Source organism: Gobio gobio (genome assembly GCF_949357685.1).
Source record: "Gobio gobio genome assembly, chromosome: 8".
In the NCBI taxonomy this organism is placed as follows: domain Eukaryota; kingdom Metazoa; phylum Chordata; class Actinopteri; order Cypriniformes; family Gobionidae; genus Gobio; species Gobio gobio.
Window position 1 is genome coordinate 14,289,801 of NC_137114.1, and position 22,568 is coordinate 14,312,368.

At 42.3% G+C, this 22,568-nt stretch overlaps 1 protein-coding gene across 1 annotated transcript; it reads left to right on the plus strand.

Annotated features, from left to right (window-relative positions):
- Window positions 1-5,338: 5,338 nt before the first annotated feature.
- On the plus strand, window positions 5,339-6,573 carry LOC307130298 (olfactory receptor 1468-like; the record flags this gene model as incomplete). Its single annotated transcript, XM_079823266.1, has 2 exons — window positions 5,339-5,356; window positions 5,626-6,573. The coding sequence occupies 2 exons, from the start codon at window positions 5,339-5,341 to the stop codon at window positions 6,571-6,573; spliced, it is 966 nt and encodes a 321-aa protein (XP_079679392.1).
- Between the last annotated feature and the right edge of the window lie 15,995 nt (window positions 6,574-22,568).

A 22,568-nucleotide genomic window follows, 5' to 3' on the forward strand; every position in this document is an offset into this window, starting at 1 on the left:
GTGATCTACGGAACGTCCTTCAGGTGCAGAAGACTGCTGGGAAGAAGTCCTAGCTGCGGCAGGGCTTCTAAGAGCGGTCCCTCCGGCGGAGGAACAAACGAGGTTGTTTCCTCCGTGGCGCTCTGGGGAAATCGATGTGGTAATCCCGCCGTCTATGACGCTTTGGGCCACATCGATTTCCCGCGAACGCATGCTGCACCAGCCGCCTCTGGAAAGACCTGCGGCTGGGCAGCTCGCGCGTCCGCACACGGAGAACCGTTCCCAACTACTTCCTGCCGGTCAGCCGCTTCAAGGGTTGGGAACGGGAACCGTGTTCCCTTAGTAGATTATCTTGGCGCATGGAAATGCCTTCCGAATATTTCTACATGTGTCCTGCATACTGTAGAAAAGGGTTACAGACTGCAGTTCGGTCATCCTCCTCCAAGATTCAGGGGATTGTACTGGACTACAGTGGTACCCGAGCGGGTTCGGGTTATGGAACTAGAAGTAAAAACCTTGTTAGCGAAGGAAGCCATAGAGCGTGTTCCTCCGCTGGAAAGGGAGTCCAGGTTCTACAGCCAGTACTTTATAGTTCCCAAAAAGGATGGAGGGTTGCGTCCGATTATAGATCTGAGGTTTTTGAATCTGTCTCTGAGGAGCTACAGATTCAAAATGCTCACCATTCCCATGATCGTGAGTCAGATCCAGTCCGAGGACTGGTTCGTCACGATAGATCTGAAGGACGCATACTTCCATATCTCCATCCTCCCATGTCAGAGGAAGTATCTGAGGTTCGCTTTTGGGGGCGAAGCGTACCAATATCGAGTGCTTCCCTTCGGCCTAGCCCTCTCCCCACGCACGTTCACGAAGTGCATGGATGCAGCTCTGGCTCCAATGAGACTTCAGGGCATCCGTGTGCTGAATTATATCGACGACTGGCTCATACTGGCCCAGTCGTACGATATGGCGGTCCGACATCGAGATGTCGTTCTGGCCCACATAAGGTACTTGGGGCTGAGATTCAACACGAAAAAAGAGCGTGTTGACGCCGTCCCAGAGGACAACGTTCCTCGGGGTCGTATGGGACTCGACAACGATGCGGGCACAATTGTCTCCCGCGCGAGTCGAGACCATACTGGCAATGGTCTCAGGAATAAGGCTAGGCCACAACATCACTGTGAGGCACTTTCAGAGGGTGCTGGGGCACATGGCAGCAGCGTCCAACGTAATACCTTTTGGCCTGCTGTACATGAGACCCCTCCAGTGGTGGCTGAAAACCAAGGGGTTTTCCCCCAGAGGGAATCCGTTCCGTATGATCAGGGTAACGCGCAGATGCCTTCGTTCCCTATTCATATGGAAGAAACCTTGGTTTCTGTCCCAGGGGCCAGTGTTGGGAGCGTCCTGTTGCCAGAAATCCGTTTCAACAGACGCCTCCCTCACTGGCTGGGGCGCGGTCATGGACGGCCGCTTTGCGAGGGGCCCGTGGGAGGGCCGTCATTCCTCCTGGCACATAAATTGCCTGGAGATGATGGCGGTCTACAAGGCTCTCAGGAGCTTTTTCCCGGACCTCCGCGGCCAACATGTCCTGGTACGGACAGACAATATGTCTGTCGTAGCGTACATCAACCGCCAGGGGGGTTTGAGGTCGCGCCCTCTTTGCAGACTGGCGAATCAAATCCTCCTGTGGTCCCAAGGGAAACTGTTGTCCATCAGGGCAATGTATGTCCCGGGGGTCCAAAATCAGGGAGCAGACATCCTGTCGAGGCAGGGGCTGAGGCCCGGGGAGTGGCGACTCCACCCAGAGGTGGTGGAGGCCATATGCAAGAGGTTCGGCCCAGTGGAAGTGGATTTGTTTGCGTCTCGAGAGACGTCCCACTGTCCACTGTGGTTTTCCCTCACGCGTCCAGCCCCGCTGGGGCTGGATGCCATGGTTCAGACGTGGCCGAGGCTGCGCCTGTACGCATTTCCCCCGATTGCTCTGCTCCCGGGAGTCCTAGAGAAGGTCCGGCGACAGGGGGTCAGTCTACTTCTAGTAGCACCCCGTTGGCCGACTCGAGTTTGGTTCTCGGATATCATAGCTCTGCTAGCAGGTCAGCCATGGGAGATTCCTCTGAGGAGGGATCTCCTGTCTCAGGCGGCAGGTACGATATTTTACCCCCGCCCGGAGATTTGGAACCTGTGGGTCTGGCCCCTGAGGGGACCAGGTACCTAGAGGCTGGCCTATCGGCAGAGCTGATAGAGACCTTACTCAGTTCTAGGGCTCCGTCTACGAGGAGACTGTACAGCCTCAAGTGGAATGTATTTTCCACTTGGTGCAGGGAGCGTGAGGTGGACCCAGTTAACTGCCCAGTGGCTTCAGTGCTGGAGTTCCTCCAAGATCGCTTCTCTGCAGGGCTTACCCCGTCCACACTCAAGGTGTACGTGACTGCCATTGCGGCTTTCCACACTCCTATGGGTGATGGGCCTCTGGGTAAGCACCAGCTGGTTGTACAATTCCTCCGTGGGGCTCGGAGGATGAGGCCTGCGGCTCATTCCAGAGTTCCAACCTGGGACCTGGTAGTGGTTCTCGAAGGCTTGGCTGAGGCCCCCTTCGAGCCATTGGAGTCAGCTGAACCAAAGAACCTGACCCTTAAGGTGGCTTTTCTCCTCGCCATTACCTCTCTCAGGAGAGTGGGAGATCTCCAGGCCTTGGCGGTAACGCCAACCTGCCTGGAGTTTGCCCCGGGAGGAGTAAAGGCCATCTTACACCCTAGGCCGGGCTACGTGCCTAAGGTGCCATCAAGGGTGGTCAGGTCATTGGTTCAGCAGGCATTCCATCCTCCGCCTCACGTGACGGCGGAAGAAGGGAGACTTCACCTACTCTGCCCGGTTAGGGCTCTCAGAGTTTATTTGGCGAAGTCTGCACAGTGGAGGAGATCGCAACAACTTTTGGTGTGTTTTGGCTCACCTAAGAAGGGATTGCCTGCATCTACTCAGACAATCAGTAACTGGATTGTCCAGGCAATTACCATGGCCTACCAGGTGCACAGTTTGCCTTCACCTGTGGCCGTGAGGGCTCATTCCACCAGAGGCATGGCCTCTTCGGTGGCCCTTCTTTCTGGGGTCCCCTTGCAGGATATCTGTGAGGCGGCCGGGTGGGCTACTCCACACACCTTTATCAGGTTTTATAGCCTGGATCTCCCTAGCTGTGCCCGGTCTCCGGCTTCACACTAGGGCAGGCGCTACCCTCGGTGTGGCCTAGTTGGGATTCGTTCCCCAAAGTGTCATCTCGATGCAGTGCGAGTTCCCTCGAAAGGGAACTGCTCGGGTTATGTATATAACCCTTGTTCCCTGAGAAGGGGAACGAGCACTGCATCCCGACGCCACACCTCGGCGCGCCTGGAGCGCATGCTTCAGAGCAATTACTGCCGACATTACTTTCCAGCTCCCCTTTTATACTTCCGGGTATGCCGTCACGGTTACGTCATCATGCACGCCAATCGGATTGGCCTAGTTGGCATTCTGGTTTCAGATTCGCTGATGCTAAGGGAGCATCCTCAAAGTGTCGTCTCGATGCAGTGCTCGTTCCCCTTCTCAGGGAACAAGGGTTATATACATAACCCGAGCAGTTTTCTTCTTTTCTTTGATTTGGTGCCGCCCTAGTTCCTCTTTCCCCATTTAGTTTATTATTTCCCTTTATATTCTCTTACTGCATTCATTGTAATATAGCGCACACATATACATATTAGTGGCTTCGGCTTGATGTACCAATAAATCAATTGGCCTTATATCACTGCGTGTCTGGTCTTTCTGCTGCCCGCTCCATGTCAGCATTATTAATATCTAAATGTTACGTTCCAACCCTAGACCTTTAAAAGTTTGTAACAACTATAAAACCAATATAATTAATGCATCACACGACTGTTTTATCTTCAAAATGTTTTGTATAGTTGTTATAATAATAATAATTCAACATTATAATAATTATAAATATGTACTATAATGAATTAAATTATTATTATTAATAATATTACAAATTTAAATGTATAATTAAGAAAATGTATCATTTCTGAGGGAAAAATAAATAAGGTTGAGGCCAATATAAACTCTACTTTTTTCTGTTTGCTATTGTAACTTGACTTGACTCTTAGCAGGACTTGACCTGACTTGCTTGAGGTGAGCCACTGACTTGACTTGACTTGCTTGATTTGTGTGCACTGTGACTTGAGACTTGCTTGAGACTTGATGGCAGGGACTTGAGACTTACTTGTGACTTGCTCCCACCTCTGGTAAATTCCACTAGGAATATGTAGCAGAATCATAGTGAAGAAGCTCAGGAAATAACCATGCTCTACATAAACAATACTCGGCAACGAAACAAAGGAAACTGAGGGCTTAAATACAAGGGAGAGTAATCAACTGAACAAAAACAGGTGCGTAGAACAACCAAGGAGACTAATGCCGCATTCCAGGCAACCCGTAACCCATGTTTTTCCAACCTTCTACCCGTGAAAAGGCACTGGAACGGTATTCAAACCTGTGACTTCCCAACCGTGAACTCGTACTAGTTCGATGTACTCCCAGTTACGAGCATCGCCCGCGAAACAACAATGACTGCCCCATACGGATGCAATATTTATGAAACAAATATACAAATGACGTTATATAAGGTATAACAGCTTCTCTTGCCTTATGCGCCATTTTTCTCCTCTGTTTCCCTCAAATAAGCAAGGAGTAAGCACCTTTGGCGATAGAAATGATTGTAAATTAGCATAAGCTCCATAAGGTCCGCCATGCTTTGTTTAGCTACTACAATTCCTTGCGCTCAGGCAGTTTGGCATGACTTTGCCTGGAACGCTACAAAGTCGTGAGTCATGGTTTGAAGTTGTAAAATACGGGCTCAAAAACCTGTCTGGAACGCAGCATAACTACAGGGAACCAGAACAGGAAAAATAGAACCAAAACACAATGAAACTAAACCAAAACAGAACATACATGTTACAATTAAGGCCTATCATAGCAAGTCTTACATGTTCTCTGCTCTCCAGTGATATTTGCTATTATTTGATTTGTGCATATTATTCTAAGTCCATTTTGTAAGAAAGTGCTGTCTAACAACAAAGGGAAAAAACATTGTTTTGTTTATTACAAGTTACATATTTATGTAGGGTTGGACCTGTAGTGTTTACATGTACAGAAGTAGAATTCTACCTGTGGGCATAGATTGACATAGACAGGCAGTTATTTTAACTTAAGATAAAACTAGCCTTTAGAGAGCTTGTTAAAACTGTTTTTAATGTTTGTGGTCAAGGCAATTAGCATGAGACCAGTGTCCATATATAGCAAACCACATCTAACCTTTACAAACACTACGGGAAACATGCAAACCGAGAACATGGTAAGAGTTCAACTGCCTTTGTAACTGAAAAACAACAACAACAACAACAACAATGTATGCTACTGTTAGATATTTAGATATTTCATTTCCACAAATACAATGCAGCAGAACAAATGTAATTTAACTGATAATATACTGTATAAATGAAGTGCTCTTTCATCTGCATTATGTCATTTAGACCATAATGGTGAAATCTAATGCTTTTTTTATTTATTTTTTAAATAGTGTAACAATAATAACAACTGCAAAATAATTACATATCATTCCAGATGCAGCCACCACTGGAGAATGAATCCATTGTCTTAGTATTTACACTCTCTGGATTTAATGAAACAATGGAAAACAGATTTGTGTTTTTTTCCCTCACTGTACTGTTTTATCCCCTAATGGTGTTTTGTAATGTAACTATAATTTTTACTATAATTACGTATAAGAAACTTCATGAGCCGATGTATGTGTTTATATGTAATTTGTGTATAAATTCACTTTATGGCACTGCTGGATTATATCCTAAATTCATGTATGATTTATTAGCCCAAGATCACATTATTTCTTATGTTGGATGTATGATTCAGATATTTGTAATTTATTCATTTGCCTTGTGTGAAATTTCAACATTAACAGTGATGGCATATGATAGATATGTGGCAATATGTAGACCACTGGAGTATCATTCAATAATGACGAATCAGAGGGTTCTTGAATGGATCCTTTTCTGCTGGTTGGCCCCAGTTTTTTGCATGTCTGTTTTAATTGTATTAACAGCCAGACTTACGTTGTGTGGCTCTACTATTGAAAAGGTATATTGTGAGATTTGGGCAGTTGCAAAACTTTCTTGTTTTTCCACAACAGTAAATAATGTGTTTGGATTAACTGTTATTCTACTATACTTTGGACATGGTGTATTGATATATTGCTCCTATTTTCAGTTGATTAGGAAGTGCATTAAGTCAATAGAGGTCAGGCACAAATTCATGCAAACATGTGTGCCACATCTGCTTTCATTGGTCAATGTGACTGTTGCATTGCTGTTTGATGTAATGTACAGTCGTTTTGGTTCAAAGAATGTTCCTCAAGGTGTGCGTAATTTCATGGCCCTGGAATTTCTACTCATACCACCCATTTTAAACCCCCTCATTTATGGACTAAATCTGACAACAGTCCGCCAGCAAGTTATAAGACTTTTTTTCAAGAAAAAAGTAGGAATATCTCAGTGAATATTTTAGAAATTCAAATTGTAATATAAAATGCTATATAAAAACTTAGTAAGCCAAAAAAGATGAAGTGGGGACCATAAACTCCCCTTAACCATAGTACAATTTCTGACCCTAGCCCTAACTTTTTCATCATTTTTTTTATTATTACCAGAAAACTTTTAAATTTTATTCAATTTGTTGCTAACTTCTCTAAACCATGACTTTGTCAAAAAATAAATGAAAATGTTTCTTGTTTGAAGGAATACACACTCTGGTGTTAAACAATCCACATTATTCAGTCAGATCTAACACATTCACTTTTTTCAGTTTGTGTAGTTTTGTATTTTGTATTGTATAGTTTGTTTGTAATATACTTTGTTGACCTACAATAAGTCTTTTTGTTCTGCAGAAATGTGTGCTGGGACCATGTAGGCACTGGCTACATCATATGTAATCCAGTAAACAAGATCTCTGAGAAGCTTTTACATTGTCTGTATTCTTGTACATGGATATTGTCAAAGGCAACTGGCATAATTTAATTATTTGTTAATCTTTTTGTATGGATAACTTTTCCCCTATAACTTATTGACTGAATCCAGTTAAATCAAAGTTTCAAATCTGCAACCTAGGAAATAAATACCAGGTAACCCTTATTTTGATGGTCCACTTTAGACGTTCAAATAACTGTAAGTAACTTTGCCACTACATATCAACTAGCAGTCATTAGAGTATTAGTAGACTGTTTGCTTAATATCTGCTAACACTTTATTTTGATGCTCCCCAACAGACATTATACTGACAATAAGCATTCTGCAAATACCTGTCAAATAATTCTACTTACCCGAGCCCTAACACCTAACCCTAACCTAACAGTCTACTGACAGTGTACTAATACTCTAATGAGAGTTAATTGACATGTAGTTGCAAAGTTACTTATAGTTAGTAGAATGTCTAAAGTGGACCATCGAAAATAAAGTGTCACCAAATACCATTGCAATCATTGCATGATTTTTCACAGATAATCGTTCCTGTCTATTCAAAAACCAAGAGAAAAGTTAAAATGCCTATTATGAGGAGCTCCTCCAGGAATGGATTGACAATCAACATGACAAGACTTACATGGAACACTGCTTAGGATCATACACAAGAGGATGCTATACAGAACTGTATCTGATATGATTCCACGTTGTACAAAAAGTTTGTATGTTCTCCCCATGTTGCCGTGGGTTTCCTACTGGTACTCTGGTTTCCCCCACAGTCTGAAGACATGCAGATCAAGTGAACTGCAGATTATAAATTGTCAATAGGTTTGAGTGTGAATGTGTTTGTCGGTCAGCCCAGTGAATGACTGGCCAACTGGCCAGAGTGTTTCCCTGCCATTGATATTCTGGTATAGACTACATAGGATACACAGGTATAGAAAATAGATTTTTAATCAAAATGCAATAATAATAACATTCACAATTTAGGGCCAGATTTACTAAACAGGGCAAATTAGCATGAGAGCACAATCCCATAAAAGCGCAGATGGGAGTGGAATGTTTTGTGCATGATCTACTGCAACCCGTTCTCACTCCCAAGGCATCAAAATCCGAAGCATGGTCAAGTGCCTTCCGCGTCACAACGAAGACGCTAAAGGCACCCCTAGGCATCACTATATCGATGCGCTGGGTGCTCCATTCATTTCTGTTTTTTACCCAATGCGTCGGATCAAGGCGCATTTTATTCTTTGCATTTGTAAAGAATTAAAAAATTAAAATTTTTTATTAATATTTAAAGGTTACTTTTATATTTTGGAGCAGCTAACCCAACTCCTACCCTAAACCTACCCACTTCTAAACAATATAAAACACGTAACAGGCAAATACAAGTACAGTCACATGTATTTATTGCAAAAACTGACCAAAAACAGTATAAAAGTATTAACTGATGTTGCATTCCAAGTCTTCTGAACTGAAGTCACACAATGTCTTTATGTAAAGAACAGAGCTGATCTTAATGTTTTAATCGTTGAGATGATGATCCCGCCGCTCCTTGAACACACTCATTCATATCTCATTCAAATAATACACATGACTCTTTAGCATGACGCAATCGGTCACAAGACACACAAGAGCCAATTACATTTTACAATCAAAGCTGACGTAATGACTCAGTTGGTCACAAGACATACGAGAGCCAATGCAATTTCACTATGAAAACTGATGTAACGGGCGGCAATATTTGAAATTTAATGTGTTCATGATCTTCTGCGGATGGAGACGCTGATTGCTTTTGGAGATTTCCTTCACTCAAATCAATCGCTTGGCCTCGGAACACTTTGGAATATTTGTACTTTTTGAATAAATTGTGCATGCAGTCGTATCTGCCTGTTATATCTGTGTTTTATATACCACACAAATTAGTAGGTTTAGGGATGGAATGGGGTTGGGTTACATGTTAAAACGTGTCTAGATAGCGTAAATAAAATTATGCTGGCTGATTAAATTGAGAAACCCACTCCAAAATCATAACCCAATATATGATCATCATGCCCAATATATGATCACCATGCCAAACGCGTCTGTGTATGACGCCAAAGGTTTCTCATTTAAATGAATGGAGCACTCAGCGCATCAATATAGTGAGCCTAGGGGTACCTTTAGCATCTTTATTGTGATGCGGAAAGCACTTGACCATGTTTCGGATTTTGACACCTTGGGAGTTAGAACGGGTTGTCTACTGACGACTGATTAAAGAACACAGACACAGCTGGATCCTTTCCATAATGACCAATGCAATCTACAGGGAGCAGCTCAAATTAGCATTTTGGGCGGTAAATAATAGTGCAAATACCAGTAAATTTACTAGCACAAATCTTAGTAAATCACCTTGCATGATTCATTTAAATACTCTCCTCTTATAAATTTTGCGTCTGAAAGGGAAACAAAAATGCATATGTTCTTTTTGCTGAGAACACATCAGTGCTACCCTCCCTCCTCCTCATTCATTTTTTTAAAGTTAGACATCAACCTTCTTAAGGCGAATTCACACTGCACAGACAAACGCCAACAAACACCAACAAACAAGTTGGCCATTGGATTTAGAATTTTATGAGAAAAAAAAATTAATGTTCACACTGCCCCAACAGACACAGACAAACTCGAATACTCACAGAAAAACACAAGATATTCTCCATTAATTTTAACTAATAAAAATGAAAGATTGCATCTTTCAGACACAACCTTCTTCTCGTTTTATAGTTCATTTGAGGCCGTTTCTATGGCATTAAATGTCGAGAGAGCATTATTGTAACGTAAGAGTACATCCATGTAACAAATCTCTGATTTCTTTCACTCTATAGCACATAACTTACTGGACGTGCACTTTCAAATATGGCTCTGCTCTCATTCAGATTTCACGTGTGCACGCTCAAATTGTCCAGTGTTCTCTCACGAATATCTTCTTGTTCTTTCTCTAGAATTGTCCTCTGATCTGTCCAGAAACCTGCCATTTTCACTTCAAGGATAATTTACTAAGCACGCCCAGCACCTACTTTGCAAGGGGCTTCATCGTAATGGCAACAGTTTGTGGCCAGGTCAGATTATGTCAGAGTTTGTTGTCGTTTGTTGGAAAATCATACCACACTGCTCAGACATTCCATGACCCAACAAACGTTGATTGAACACACTGATCCAATAAACTCCAAAAGACATATATTTTTTTTCTGCTCAACAATCCACATTTATTCCACAAGTTGGCAATGTCTGGTAAACAATGATGAAGTAACATTTCACTCATAGTTGCCGCAGGCAGAAAACAAAAGAATAGGAAGTATCATCAGAAAAACTTGAAATGGCTCAGCGATTTACTGCAGAACAAGAACTGAACACAATCAAATATTACTGTCACTGTCACTGATGGTGGATCTGGTGAAGAAGCTGTCAGTGATCAAAATATTGATTTTGAAGACGTTGAAAATTATAGTTTTGAGAATATGTTTCAGATGGCGAATATGAGCCAGATGCTGAATGTACTGGGAAATGAGATCTGGGGCCTCATTTATAAACGTTGCGTACGCACAAAAGAAGGCGTACGCTGCTCTCTACGCAATAATTGGTATTTATAAAAAGCAAACTTGACGGGAAAATGTGCGGTCCTTCACGCAAGCTCTGACCCAGGTGTACGCACAAAAACGGGTGAAATGAGAAATGGCGACACCGTCGGCAGATGGAAGAAACACTTGAAAGTGTGTGAAACTGTAGACCGTTGTGTAAAAGAAATGGCAATACTGCCTCTCAGAAATAACATTAAGACTTCACAAAGCAAGTCTTAATATTAACAGCCTACACGTCACAAACACCCGTTTGATCGGAAAAAAACAAAACAAAATCAAACGAAAATTACAACAGAAATGCAAATTAACACATATTTGCAAAAAGAAAAGTGGGTAACACTTTATTTTGATGGTCCCTTTTGAACATTCTGTTGACTACAAGTAACTTTGCAACTACATGTCAACTAGCTCTCATTAGAGTATTAGTAGACTGTCTACTTAATATCTGCCAACTCTTTATTGTGATGGTCCTCCAACAGACATTCTACTGACTATAAGTAACTTTGCAACTACATGTCAACTTATTCTAACCCTAACCCTACCAGTCTACTAATACTCTACTAAACCGCTAATGAGAGTTAGTAGACATGTTGATGCAACATTACTTATAGTCAACAGAATATGTTAAAGGGACCATCAAAATAAAGTGAAACCGAAAAGTGAAATATGTTCTGCAATAATATTGGCATGTTATGCATTGCAATTCATCCTCATAAATATGGTAAACAGAACGAAATAGCTAATGTACAAAACTGATATTCTCGTCAATCTGTCCGTCTGGCGGAGCAGATATAGATGCAATTAGATAGAAAGATAAATAGATAATTAGGGATAGATAGATAGATAGATAGATAGATAGATAGATAGATAGATAGATAGATAGATAGATAGATAGATAGATAGATAGATAGATAGATAGATAGATAGATAGATAGATAGATAGATAGATAGATAGATAGATAGATAGATAGATAGATAGATAGATAAATTGTCCACTGGGGAAAGTTGTTTTCATAGTAAAATTTCTTCATCAGCTACGGGATCATGGTATTCATTGATATGCCTTTAGTTTTATTTTTGATAAAATAACGTATGACGTATGTCTCAACCATTCAGAAAGCTGCAAGACATTACATTTGCACTGAACCATTTCCCATTTCCACGTAGATTATAACCGACATCTGTAGCTTGTCAGATGCAATTAAATGGATGGAAATAAAATGGCCATCTCAATGCGTAATGACGCACAATGGCTGATCTTGCGCTCTAGAAGATGTGGCAAATGGAAGGATTCGGAGTGAACGCATCTTCAGACAGCAAGAAGACTTGCAGGCAAACGAGGACACACTCTGGCGATGGAGCGCTAGACGCTTTTTTGCCTCGACTTTGATGTCCGACCATTTCTTTTTTATTTCGGCGATGGTCCGAGGTTGTGAGGCTACAGCATTTACGGCGTCTGCAACCTTTTGCCACTCAAGTGCCTTTTTTGCATTAGTAATGCCCAAACTGTGCCCTCCAAAACAACATTTTTCTTCTCTTTTCAACCTCGCCAACGATAAATTCTACCTCACATTGAGTGAAGTTACGTTTTTTTTATTTCCTCTCTGTGTTTGCCATGATTTCGCAATCTATGAATATTAACTTGTGGGCGTTTCACGGACTATTTATGGGCAACTATGGGCGTGACATGAAGACGCAAAAGCTGCGCTACATTTAGAATTGATTGTGATTTATTAAGGGAAAACTGCGTAGGATGTGCGTGCGCACGGTTTTATAAATCTGAATATTTCTGTGCGTACGCACGTCCTATGTTTCATCCGTACGCCACTTCTGACGCAAATCCTACGCAAAGTTTTATAAATGAGGCCCCTGATGAGGACAGTGATGATGGTATAAAACATCTGCTCAAACTGAACAAAAGGTAACAAAATATGCTGTAAATCTTCTATAATTGTTACTCTAATATGTGGAGAGTTTTATATTATCACCAGGTAGAGATCCATTTGTGTTAGATATAGATCCGGGTCGCTGAAGTATTTACAATATACTTTAGCAAGACAAGCTAAATCAAATGATCAATCTGCCTATATAGTATGTTCAACAGCTTTTTCTACAACTACACACACTGAACTGGGTTTCCAGAGCTTTTTTATAGGCTTAACTCCCCCTGGACGTTCAATCAAAGAATACACTTCACATACACAAACATGGTATATAACAATAATAAATACAAATAAGCATACATACAATTACGTATGAATCTGCATTTATATGGCACAGCACACAAATAAATGTGAAAAAATGTTTTTACAGATACAGCAGAGGGAAACTCAGATGACATGACACACAACATGAACGTGCATCACACACAACATGGGTGGCGCAAATACACTGAATAAATGAACCAGATTTTTAACTGTACAAGTTTGGTAAATTAAAATGGTTTATTTGTAACATATGGAAGCTTGTTTCCGCCACTGAATAAAAAAAGATAATTGCAACTTTTTTCTTAGAATTACGAGTTTACAGCTTGCAATTCAGACTTTTTTTCTCAGAATTGGGTAACATAAACTCTCAATTGCTAAAAAAATTCAGAATTGCAAGATTATATGGTGGACCAGAATAAGGTATATTTTGCATGCTGGGACCTGGGACCATCACACTACAAGTGATTGTTGATGACACCTGCAGTTAACAAGCAGAATCACTGAAGATGAAAGGATGAACAAGAACAGAAAAAAGAGAAGAGACAAGCCAACAGCAAAACAACTAAAATTGACTCACAGCAACACAGCCAATAAATAAGCAAATCAGCAAATGCAATCAATAATATCTCACCAGAGTATGCTTAAAAAACTCAAAAAACAAAAAACAAAAAAACAAAACAAAACAGCATTACCATGTTCACTTATTATAAACCAGTTTGGCTTTATTTATTTCATATGGTACATTAACAAAAGTTGTTGAAGTCTGTTTGAAGTCACCATTATGGTTATTAGTGTTCCTTTAGGTGGGGACTTTTAGGTGACTATTTTCTACAATATTTCATACTCCTGACTGTAATGACAAACCTTTTACTATGTGCCGTTTTATGGAATCAGTGACTGAAAGCTGGGTTTTGACACATGTGAGCTCTCAAATTAGCATGAAAGTGTTTAAAAACAGCAACTTTCAATGTTGAACTTTCATTATCAAGTTGTTATTAAAGGTACAATTTTATAAATAGCTTTGAAAGCATAAGATTCCACCGTTCCTCGCCAAATCCATGCCTCCTCCAACACACATGAACACGCACAGCCATTACAGAGTCCGCAAAGCGTTGAATTACGTCTCAAAGCACATAACACATTTAATGTTTTATTAAAAAAGTTTGTTAGAATATAATAATAATGAACGTAAACAACTTAAAGAGCTCTGACTTGTACCACCTGACTGCTGAAAATTAATTTTGCCATTGATAGTGCTGCCATAGAAACACTTGGGGTTACTTGACTGTAACCCTGTTCCCTGATAAAGCGGAACGAGATGCTGCATAAGCTTATGCAAATGGGAAATGTCTTTGACATAACCAGCTGTGAAAATAGTGTGAAAACACGTCAATGAAATTGACCCGGAGGTATTTATAGCCTCGGCCGGTGACGTCATAGGCGCACCTGCTGCACGATGCTATAAATAGATGAGCTTCCGCTGGAGCAAACCAGATCTTCTTTGTTTGAAGACCAGTCCTGAAGCATCATCAGCACGGCCTAGCAATGCAGCATCTCGTTCCGCTTTATCAGGGAACAGGGTTACAGTCAAGTAACCCCAAGTGTTCCCTTTCAAAAGCTACACTCAATGCTGCATAAGCTTATGCAAATGGGAACGAGAATACCCACGCCGCCGTGCTTGATGGTGCCTGGACCCCTTACGGTTGTGTAGGTGTGCACAAGAACGCAAGAAGCCTCAGGCATTAGCCTGTGATGTCGACTCAAGGACATGAGAGCCCAGAGTGGCATGAGCATCCAAGCTATAAAGTCTTAAGAATGTGTGCGGAGAGGACCAACCTGCCGCATCACAAACACTTTGTAAGGGAGCACCCCTTGCTAAAGCAGTAGAAGAGGCGACTCCCCTGGTGGAGTGAGCCCTTAATCCTATAGGCGAAGCTTGACCGCGCACCTCATAGGCAAGAGCAGTAGCATCCCTGACCCAATGTGACATTGTTTGATGGTGGCAGAACCTCTGTTACGGCCCCCATGGCAAACAAACAGTTGCTCTGACTTACGCCACTGGCTAGTGCGGTGGACGTAGGCCTGAAGAGCATGGACTGGACACAGTCTATGAAGTTTCTCCTGATCCGGCGTTGTGAACGGCAGAGGGCAGAAGGTTTCAAGAGTGACAGGATGTACAGTCGACAAAGGAACCTTAGGCAGGTAGTCAGGGTGGGGATGCAAAATCACTTTCACCAAACCTGGGGCAAAGTCTAAGCAGGATGGCGATATTGACAGAGCCTGCATGTCCCCAATTCTTTTCAGAGAAGTTATAGCCATAAGAAAAACCATCTTTAGAGTCAGAAGTTCGTCATACGCTGATTCTAGAGGTTCAAAGGGGGTCTCAACCAGACCCTCGAGGGCTAAAACTAAGTCCCATGAAGGGATCTTGGCTCTTAATGGAGGCCACAACTGCCTGGCACAACAAAGTGAGCAGGCAGAAGATGCCTCCCAAGCGGCACCCCATCCACCAGGGCGTGGCAAGCCAAAAGAGCGGCCACATGAACCCTGAGAGTGGAGGGGCAAGCTAATGTTTCAAAGGAGGTCTCAACCAGACCCTCGAAGACTAAAGCTAAGTCCCATGAAGGGATCTTGGTTCTAACAGGTGGCCTCAACCGCCTACCCCACGAATGAAGCGAGCGAGTAGAGGATGTCTCCCGAGCGGCACCCCATCCACCAAGGCGTGGCAAGCCGAAAGAGCGGCCACATGAACCCTGAGAGTGGAGGGGCAGGTGCCTGATGACAACTTTTCTTGCAGAAAATCCAGAACTGAAGTTACCTGGCAGTTGACTGAATCTACATTGTGTCGTACACCACCTTTCAAAGACACCCCATTTATTAGCATAAACTTCCGAGTGGAGGAAGCTCTAGCACTTAGAATGGTCTCAATAACTGCAGGCGAAAGCCCCGTGTCCCTCAGTTGGTGCCCTTCAGGGGCCAAACATGAAGGTTCCATAGGTCGGGCCTGGAATGGAATATCGTGCTCTCTGCCTGAGACAGAAGGTCCCTCCTCGCCGGAATCGCCCAAGGCGAGCCGTTGAGGAGAGACACTATCTCCGAGAACCAAACCCTGTTCGACCAACGCAGCGCTATTGATAAGAAGCAAGACCCTTGTTGGCGAACCCCGGCTAGAACTCCCAGGAGCAGAGCGACTGGAAGGAGGGCATACAGACACATTTTGGGCCATGTATGAACCATCACACCCAGACCCAGCGGGGCTGGGTGACAGAGAGAAGCAGGGACATTGCGCTGTCTGAGAAGAGGCGAAGAGGTCCACTCCCTGTGGTCAGCTCTGTAAAATCTGATCCAGATCTGCTTGACTACTTCTGGGTGGAGTTTCCACCCCCCCATCTGTAACTCTATCTGGACAGTAAATCTGCTCCTGCCCTTGAATGTACACTGCTCGAGTGACAGGAACTTGTTCTGAGCCCAGAGAAAAATCTGTCTCGCTATTCTGATAGCGTGAGCACAGACCCCCCTGGTGATTATATACAAGATATTTAGCTGTACTGTCCACCCGCACTAGGACATGACAGCCCCTCAATTGGGGGAGAAAGTATTTCAGGGCCAGAAATACAGCCGTCAACTCGAGGCAGTTGATGTGCCAACTGAGTTGATGACCCTCCCATTCCCGTTGGGCTGGACGACCACTTAAGGCCGCACCCCAGCCCGTCAGGGAAGCGTCCGTCGTTAGCAACTTGCGACGACAAGGTACGCCTAGAGTGGGACCCAAGGCAAAAACCGGGGTCTGAACCACATAGTTAGTGTACGAAGCCACATGGCGCGCCACTTTATTTGCCTGAGGATTGGCCCTAAGTCCTCTGGCTTTGAGCCACAACTGAAACGGTCTTATGTGCAACAACCCCAAAGGGAAACCCGTGGATGCTGATGCCATTAGACCTAACACTCTGGTGCTGATGATCAGTAAGATCTTGGTCTAGCCTGACTTTGCTCAGGGAATACTGAATGGTCTTGATTCAAGCGGGAAACCATTGTGCCCACCTTGTGACCAAAAACCGAACAAACCCTAGATAAGTCGTTCTCTGGGCAGGAGAAAGAACACTTTTCTTGGTGTTGAGTCTCAACCCTAGAGAAACTAGATGAGCCAACACACTGTGTTGAAGCACCATCTCATGTGATTGTGCTAATTTTAGCAATCGCCTTTGTAATTCAAAATTTGAATGTCCCGGAATCCCAATGGAGCCAGTAATACATCCATACATTTTGTTTATGTGCGGTTACAAGGCTAGCCAAATGGAAGACCCGAAATTGGTAAGCTTTTGCCCCCAAGAGCGAACCTCAGGAACTTCCTGTGTTGTGGCAGACTTTATATGCGAATACATGCGTCCTTCGGATCAATCGTGCCGAATCCAATCACAATGTTGAATATGCGACACGACCGCCTTCACTGTAACATCTTGACCTTGAGTACTTTAACTGCTTCACGGTTTAAGACTCGAAGATCTGAGATTAGACACCCCCCCCCCCCCACCCTACTGGGGACCAGGAAGTAACTGCTGTCACTTGTGACAGTACGAACGCCAACTCCGCCTTCACGGAAGTGGAGACCACGCCGTTCAAACAAGGAGGATGACAAATAAATTAGTTTACTAATTTTTACTGTGCTTAACACCAATGCAGAAACGCCTGGCAGAAGTTAACACGCTGCCTGAGACTCTGAGAGTGACAATTTTAACACTTCCTGTTGAGGGGATGTTAGACGTTCTATGTCCTGGATGATAACAGGATTTAAACACTGAACGTCTAACATTTCACTGGAAACCACTGCCCCCCCGAATCACCAGAGGCGGCGGGGATGGAGTAGTTTTGAGGATAACGGGGTGGGGCGAGCAAATGTTTGACACGCCCTGTCCCGTGGGGGCAGACTGGGCACCAGACCACCGGACTTCTTATATTGATGACAGTCCCGAGGTCTGCCCTGGGAGGTTGTTGAGGATGACGAGCCGGTCTCCAATCTTTACGAGGGAGAGCGCGACTCGCCACACTCTGCTTATTACCCCCCTAAATCTTGAAGGACTGAAGAGAGGTTGTGTGGCTGATAGCCCCTCCCCTTGAGTGCATTGAGGAAGAAACTGAGTGAACACTTCATGTTTCTTCCACTCCTTTAAATCTGGCCACTACAGAGTTAACTGAGTCACCAAATGAACCACTCAAATCCTTCAGAAGGTCAGCCTGATATGCTTGCAAGACAGCCATAGTGTGCAGCGCAGCACCAGCCTGTCCCTTTATATTTATTATTCTTATATAAATCATATACAATATATATTGATATAAAATAATATATTATATATATATATATATATATTCCATATAAAATAATATACAATATATAATTCATATATATAAGCTTTGCCCATGACAGCCGATGTTTATTTTCTACATGGCTTTATGGGGAGGTATGTCTCTTTAATGAAAATGCAGACCCAGGCGAGAGATAGCTCGTGAGCGTCTCCCACCTGGGGTATTCTCACATATCCACGCGATTTCGCACCCATGATAGTCGACGTCAAGGGTACAAAAACACGTGAAGTAAATGTTTTTTTTTTTCTAGACAGAAACCTCAAGCTCACTGCGTTCGGGGATCTCTCATTCACGGTACCAGACAAACTGCCCTGGCCACCGCGCGAACAACCACCTCGATAAATTCCTCGTATGGATTCACCATCATGTGAGGAACGATCGCAGGTGGCTGCTCGAGGTCCGCGGACCCAAAGATTCATCATCATTCCCCGCGCGAGCCGAAGAAACGCTGGAGCGCGCTTCGGGATCACGCGGGGAAACATGCATTTGTTGAGCGAGCAAGCGAAAGGGACGGACCCGTCTCTTGCTCGTCAACAAACCCATTCGAGAGCTCCGAAAACTGGTGCGGACTGAAAGTAGCCCAGACGAGCATAAAGCATTCTAACTGTAAAGGCTTGCAATGCTCGCACTCGTCTGACTCAATGCAGCAACCGCATGCTCTTCCCCAAACACACACAGCAATACACGTGTGCATCCAGTTCTGTTTTTTGAAAGAGAACATGGATATACAGCGTTTTACTCTGCTGACTCGTTTCCAACTGATCAGATTTAACTAGAACTCTTTCCACTTATGTTTCTTTGTAACAGAGATGAGAAAGAGAGAGAAATCTGCACACTGCCATGTTGAAAACTAACTCCTAACAAAGATCTCGAGTTGAGTCTTGAAAGAGAGAGAGAATTTTTTTTTTTTTCAGAGACTTTGTAACCCACCATAACACAGAGTTGGTCTGAAAACAAAAAGACCTGGTTTGCTCCAGCGGAAGCTCATCTATTTATAGCCTCGTGCAGCAGGTGCGCCTATGACGTCACCGGCCGAGGCTATAAATACCTCCGGGTCAATTTCATTGACGTGTTTTCACACTATTTTCACAGCTGGTTATGTCAAAGACATTTCCCATTTGCATAAGCTTATGCAGCATTGAGTGTAGCTTTTGAAAGGGAACTCATAATTCAAAGTCTGAAGACATGAACAGCAACAAGTTCAACGTCAAGGGTTGCCATCTCTTAATTACGATAATGCCTAAGGGAACGTCTGATAATTCCACCATGTGGTTGAAACGTATAATTTGTATTAAATAAAATTACTTTTTAACATTTAAAAAAAGACAAATTCCAAGGTTGTGTTGTGCACTACTGAGTCAGTCTTACCAATACAATCAAGCTTTGGAATTTGAACATACTTTTTGAAAAATGCTTTAATAATACAAATTATACATTTCAACCACATGGTGGAATTAGCAGACTTTCCCTTAGGCATCATGCGCCATGGTAGCGGGTCAAAGCATTCTCGAATATAAATATGCAGCTATAATGCATGTAGGTGATGTCGTCTTCTGTCCAAACATACCACGCGATCTTTAAAGAATGATCATGTGACTTTTACGTATGCCAGGTGACCTGTAAATGCAAAATGTTTCCATTACAGTTCTGCGAAATATTCCTTTTTCGATTTGCCTGAAAAAGCACCTCATGTAAGCGTAAAAAGGATATTTGGGATTTTGTGTGAAATTGATGTGTTACCATTGGGAGTCTTTTCAATTCACAATTTCAATTTGAGCAATTTCTAGGGTCACGGAAACGCAGCTCTTGGCATTGAAGCAGCAATATGTGGCAGTACTCGAGTCAGTTCAATTGGCTCTTCAGTATGTTCATCAAACAACTGGGCCATTGACCTGCAGCAAGGCATGTCTCTGTCTGTCTTCTCCTGAGTGGGAGGCCATAAAAACATGTATCTGAGAGGCCAACCTTCTTTCTCACCAGCCAAGTTAAAAAAAGAGAAAAAGAAGAAAAAAATGACTATACAGTGTTGTCAGTGCTGTTTAACTCTTCCTTATGTCTTTCATGCACATCTCTCATGCTTGCTCTCTCACTCATGCTTGTAACCAGGGCCGTGCACAGACATTTTGAGGGGCATGTGCTGAAACTGAAAAAGGACACCCCCTCTGTTCACCCGCCCCTAACACTTTATTATCAAACACACATGACATGCTTTATTTACATTTTTTGAAGATTTTCACTATTTTTATTGGGGGGAAAAAATGCCTTTTCGAATTTCTGTGTGATGGGAAAATGAAGTAGAGCAAGTTCGGCAAAACGCGGATTTGAACCGTGATCATTTTGCGTCAAAACTAAAACAAGCCATGCGCTTTACCCCTGCACTATCATGGATATCATTTACATGGTGTCTTCTGCAATTCTGACTGACCCAACCAGACCTTCTGTGAAAAAGACGGCCTATTTGCACTTAATGTAATGACAACATTACTGTAACCATGTTTTACTACACATGTGAAAACGAGAGAGTATAGAGATTCAAAAATTAGCGAATATGTGCATATATCAACAACGTAAATGAATTAAACATGCGACCATGATATCATTACATGTTAACAAATTAATTGTATTAGCAATCATAAATCAAAGAACAAATTTCTTAGAAATATATTTGACCTAGATGACGAGGATCACTCAGCCACTTTGTGTAAGTTCCAGTAGAAAACAGCGCGGGCGCTCTTGGCGGTCTATGGGCGCACCTTTGCTTATTTATGATTTTTCGGTGGCAAAAACAAATTAAATGTGGTTGTATTACTTATCAATATATTATTAACATTTTACAAAAGTCAAACTCAAATGCAGTTACCAAAACTATTGATTTATTGAAGCAGGAACAAAAAACTACCACCAAAAAAAGGGCACTTCGGAGTGTAAGGGCAAAAAGGGCATGTGCTCTGCACAGGTTGAGCCCTACCTGTGCACGTGCCTGCTTGTAACACTTTGCTATTACAGTTTTTTACAATCGCTATGACAATTTTTTTCAATACTTTTAACAAATTTCCTAAACTCTTAACGCAGTTAGCACAACATCTGTCTGTGTAGGCTATACAACTAACACATTTATTGTTGCTTTTAACACAAATTTAAAATGCTTGAACTTCTTTTACACACAAGCTCAACCAAGACCAAAACACTGGATTTTCACAGTGCTTTAACACTGTGGGCCCTATCTTGCACCCAGTGCAATTGACTTTATACACCGACGCATGTGTCATTCCTATTTTGCACCCGCGCAAAGCGCGCTTTTCCCTCCACAGAAGCACGTCGCTAAACTAGTGAATGAACTTGCGCTACCTGGGCGGTTCAGCGCAAAAAAGGAGGCGTGTTCCGGCGCAAACAATCCCTGATGCTATTTTGCTGTTCCATTAAACAATTGCACCACTGACCAGAAAAAACCTAGTCTAAAGTCAGTGGCGCGTTGCGCGTTGTTCATTATGCTATTTTAAGGGCGCATGCTTGACCATAATGTATAGCGTGCACAACGCGCATACACTTTGCTCATGTAATCTACACAGATGCAACAGTTCTTTTTGCAAATCATAAATTGTTACACTAAAAAATATTAACACATGAGATCAGGGCCGTGCAGAGAGTTCTTCAGGGGCAGGGGCTCAAATGTAAAAAAGGGGCAATATGTAAATATATATATATATATATATATACATATACATATATATATATATATATATATATATATATATATATATATATATATATATATATATATATATATATATATATATATATCCTTATGCTCATCAAGCCTGCATTTATTTAATCAAAAATACAGAAAAAAAACAGTAGCCTAATATTATGAAATTTTATTACATTATGTTCTTTTTAACTTTTTATTAATAAAAGAATCTTGAAAATAGTATCACAGTTTCCATCATTGACATTAAATCCTCATATTAGAATGATTTCTGAATGATCATGTGACACTGAAGAGTGGAGTAATGATGCTGAAAATACAGCTGTGATCACAGGAATAAATTATATTTTAAATTATTTTAAAATAGAAAACCATTATTTTAATAATATTTCACAATATTGCTGTTTTTTATCAAATAAATGCAGGCTTGATGAACATAAGAGACTTTCATAATGCTGCATAATATTCAAAAATGGTAATATAATAAAGTCCTTTCACGTAACCATTTCGCCAGCCTACACTTCACATAATAGGCCTGTATAGGTGCCGGTGGCACGTGGGGTTTGTTAACTTTGATAGTTTCATGAAATAGTAAACGGTGTATCAATATACATAAATACAAGTGAATTTAACACTTACCATTAAT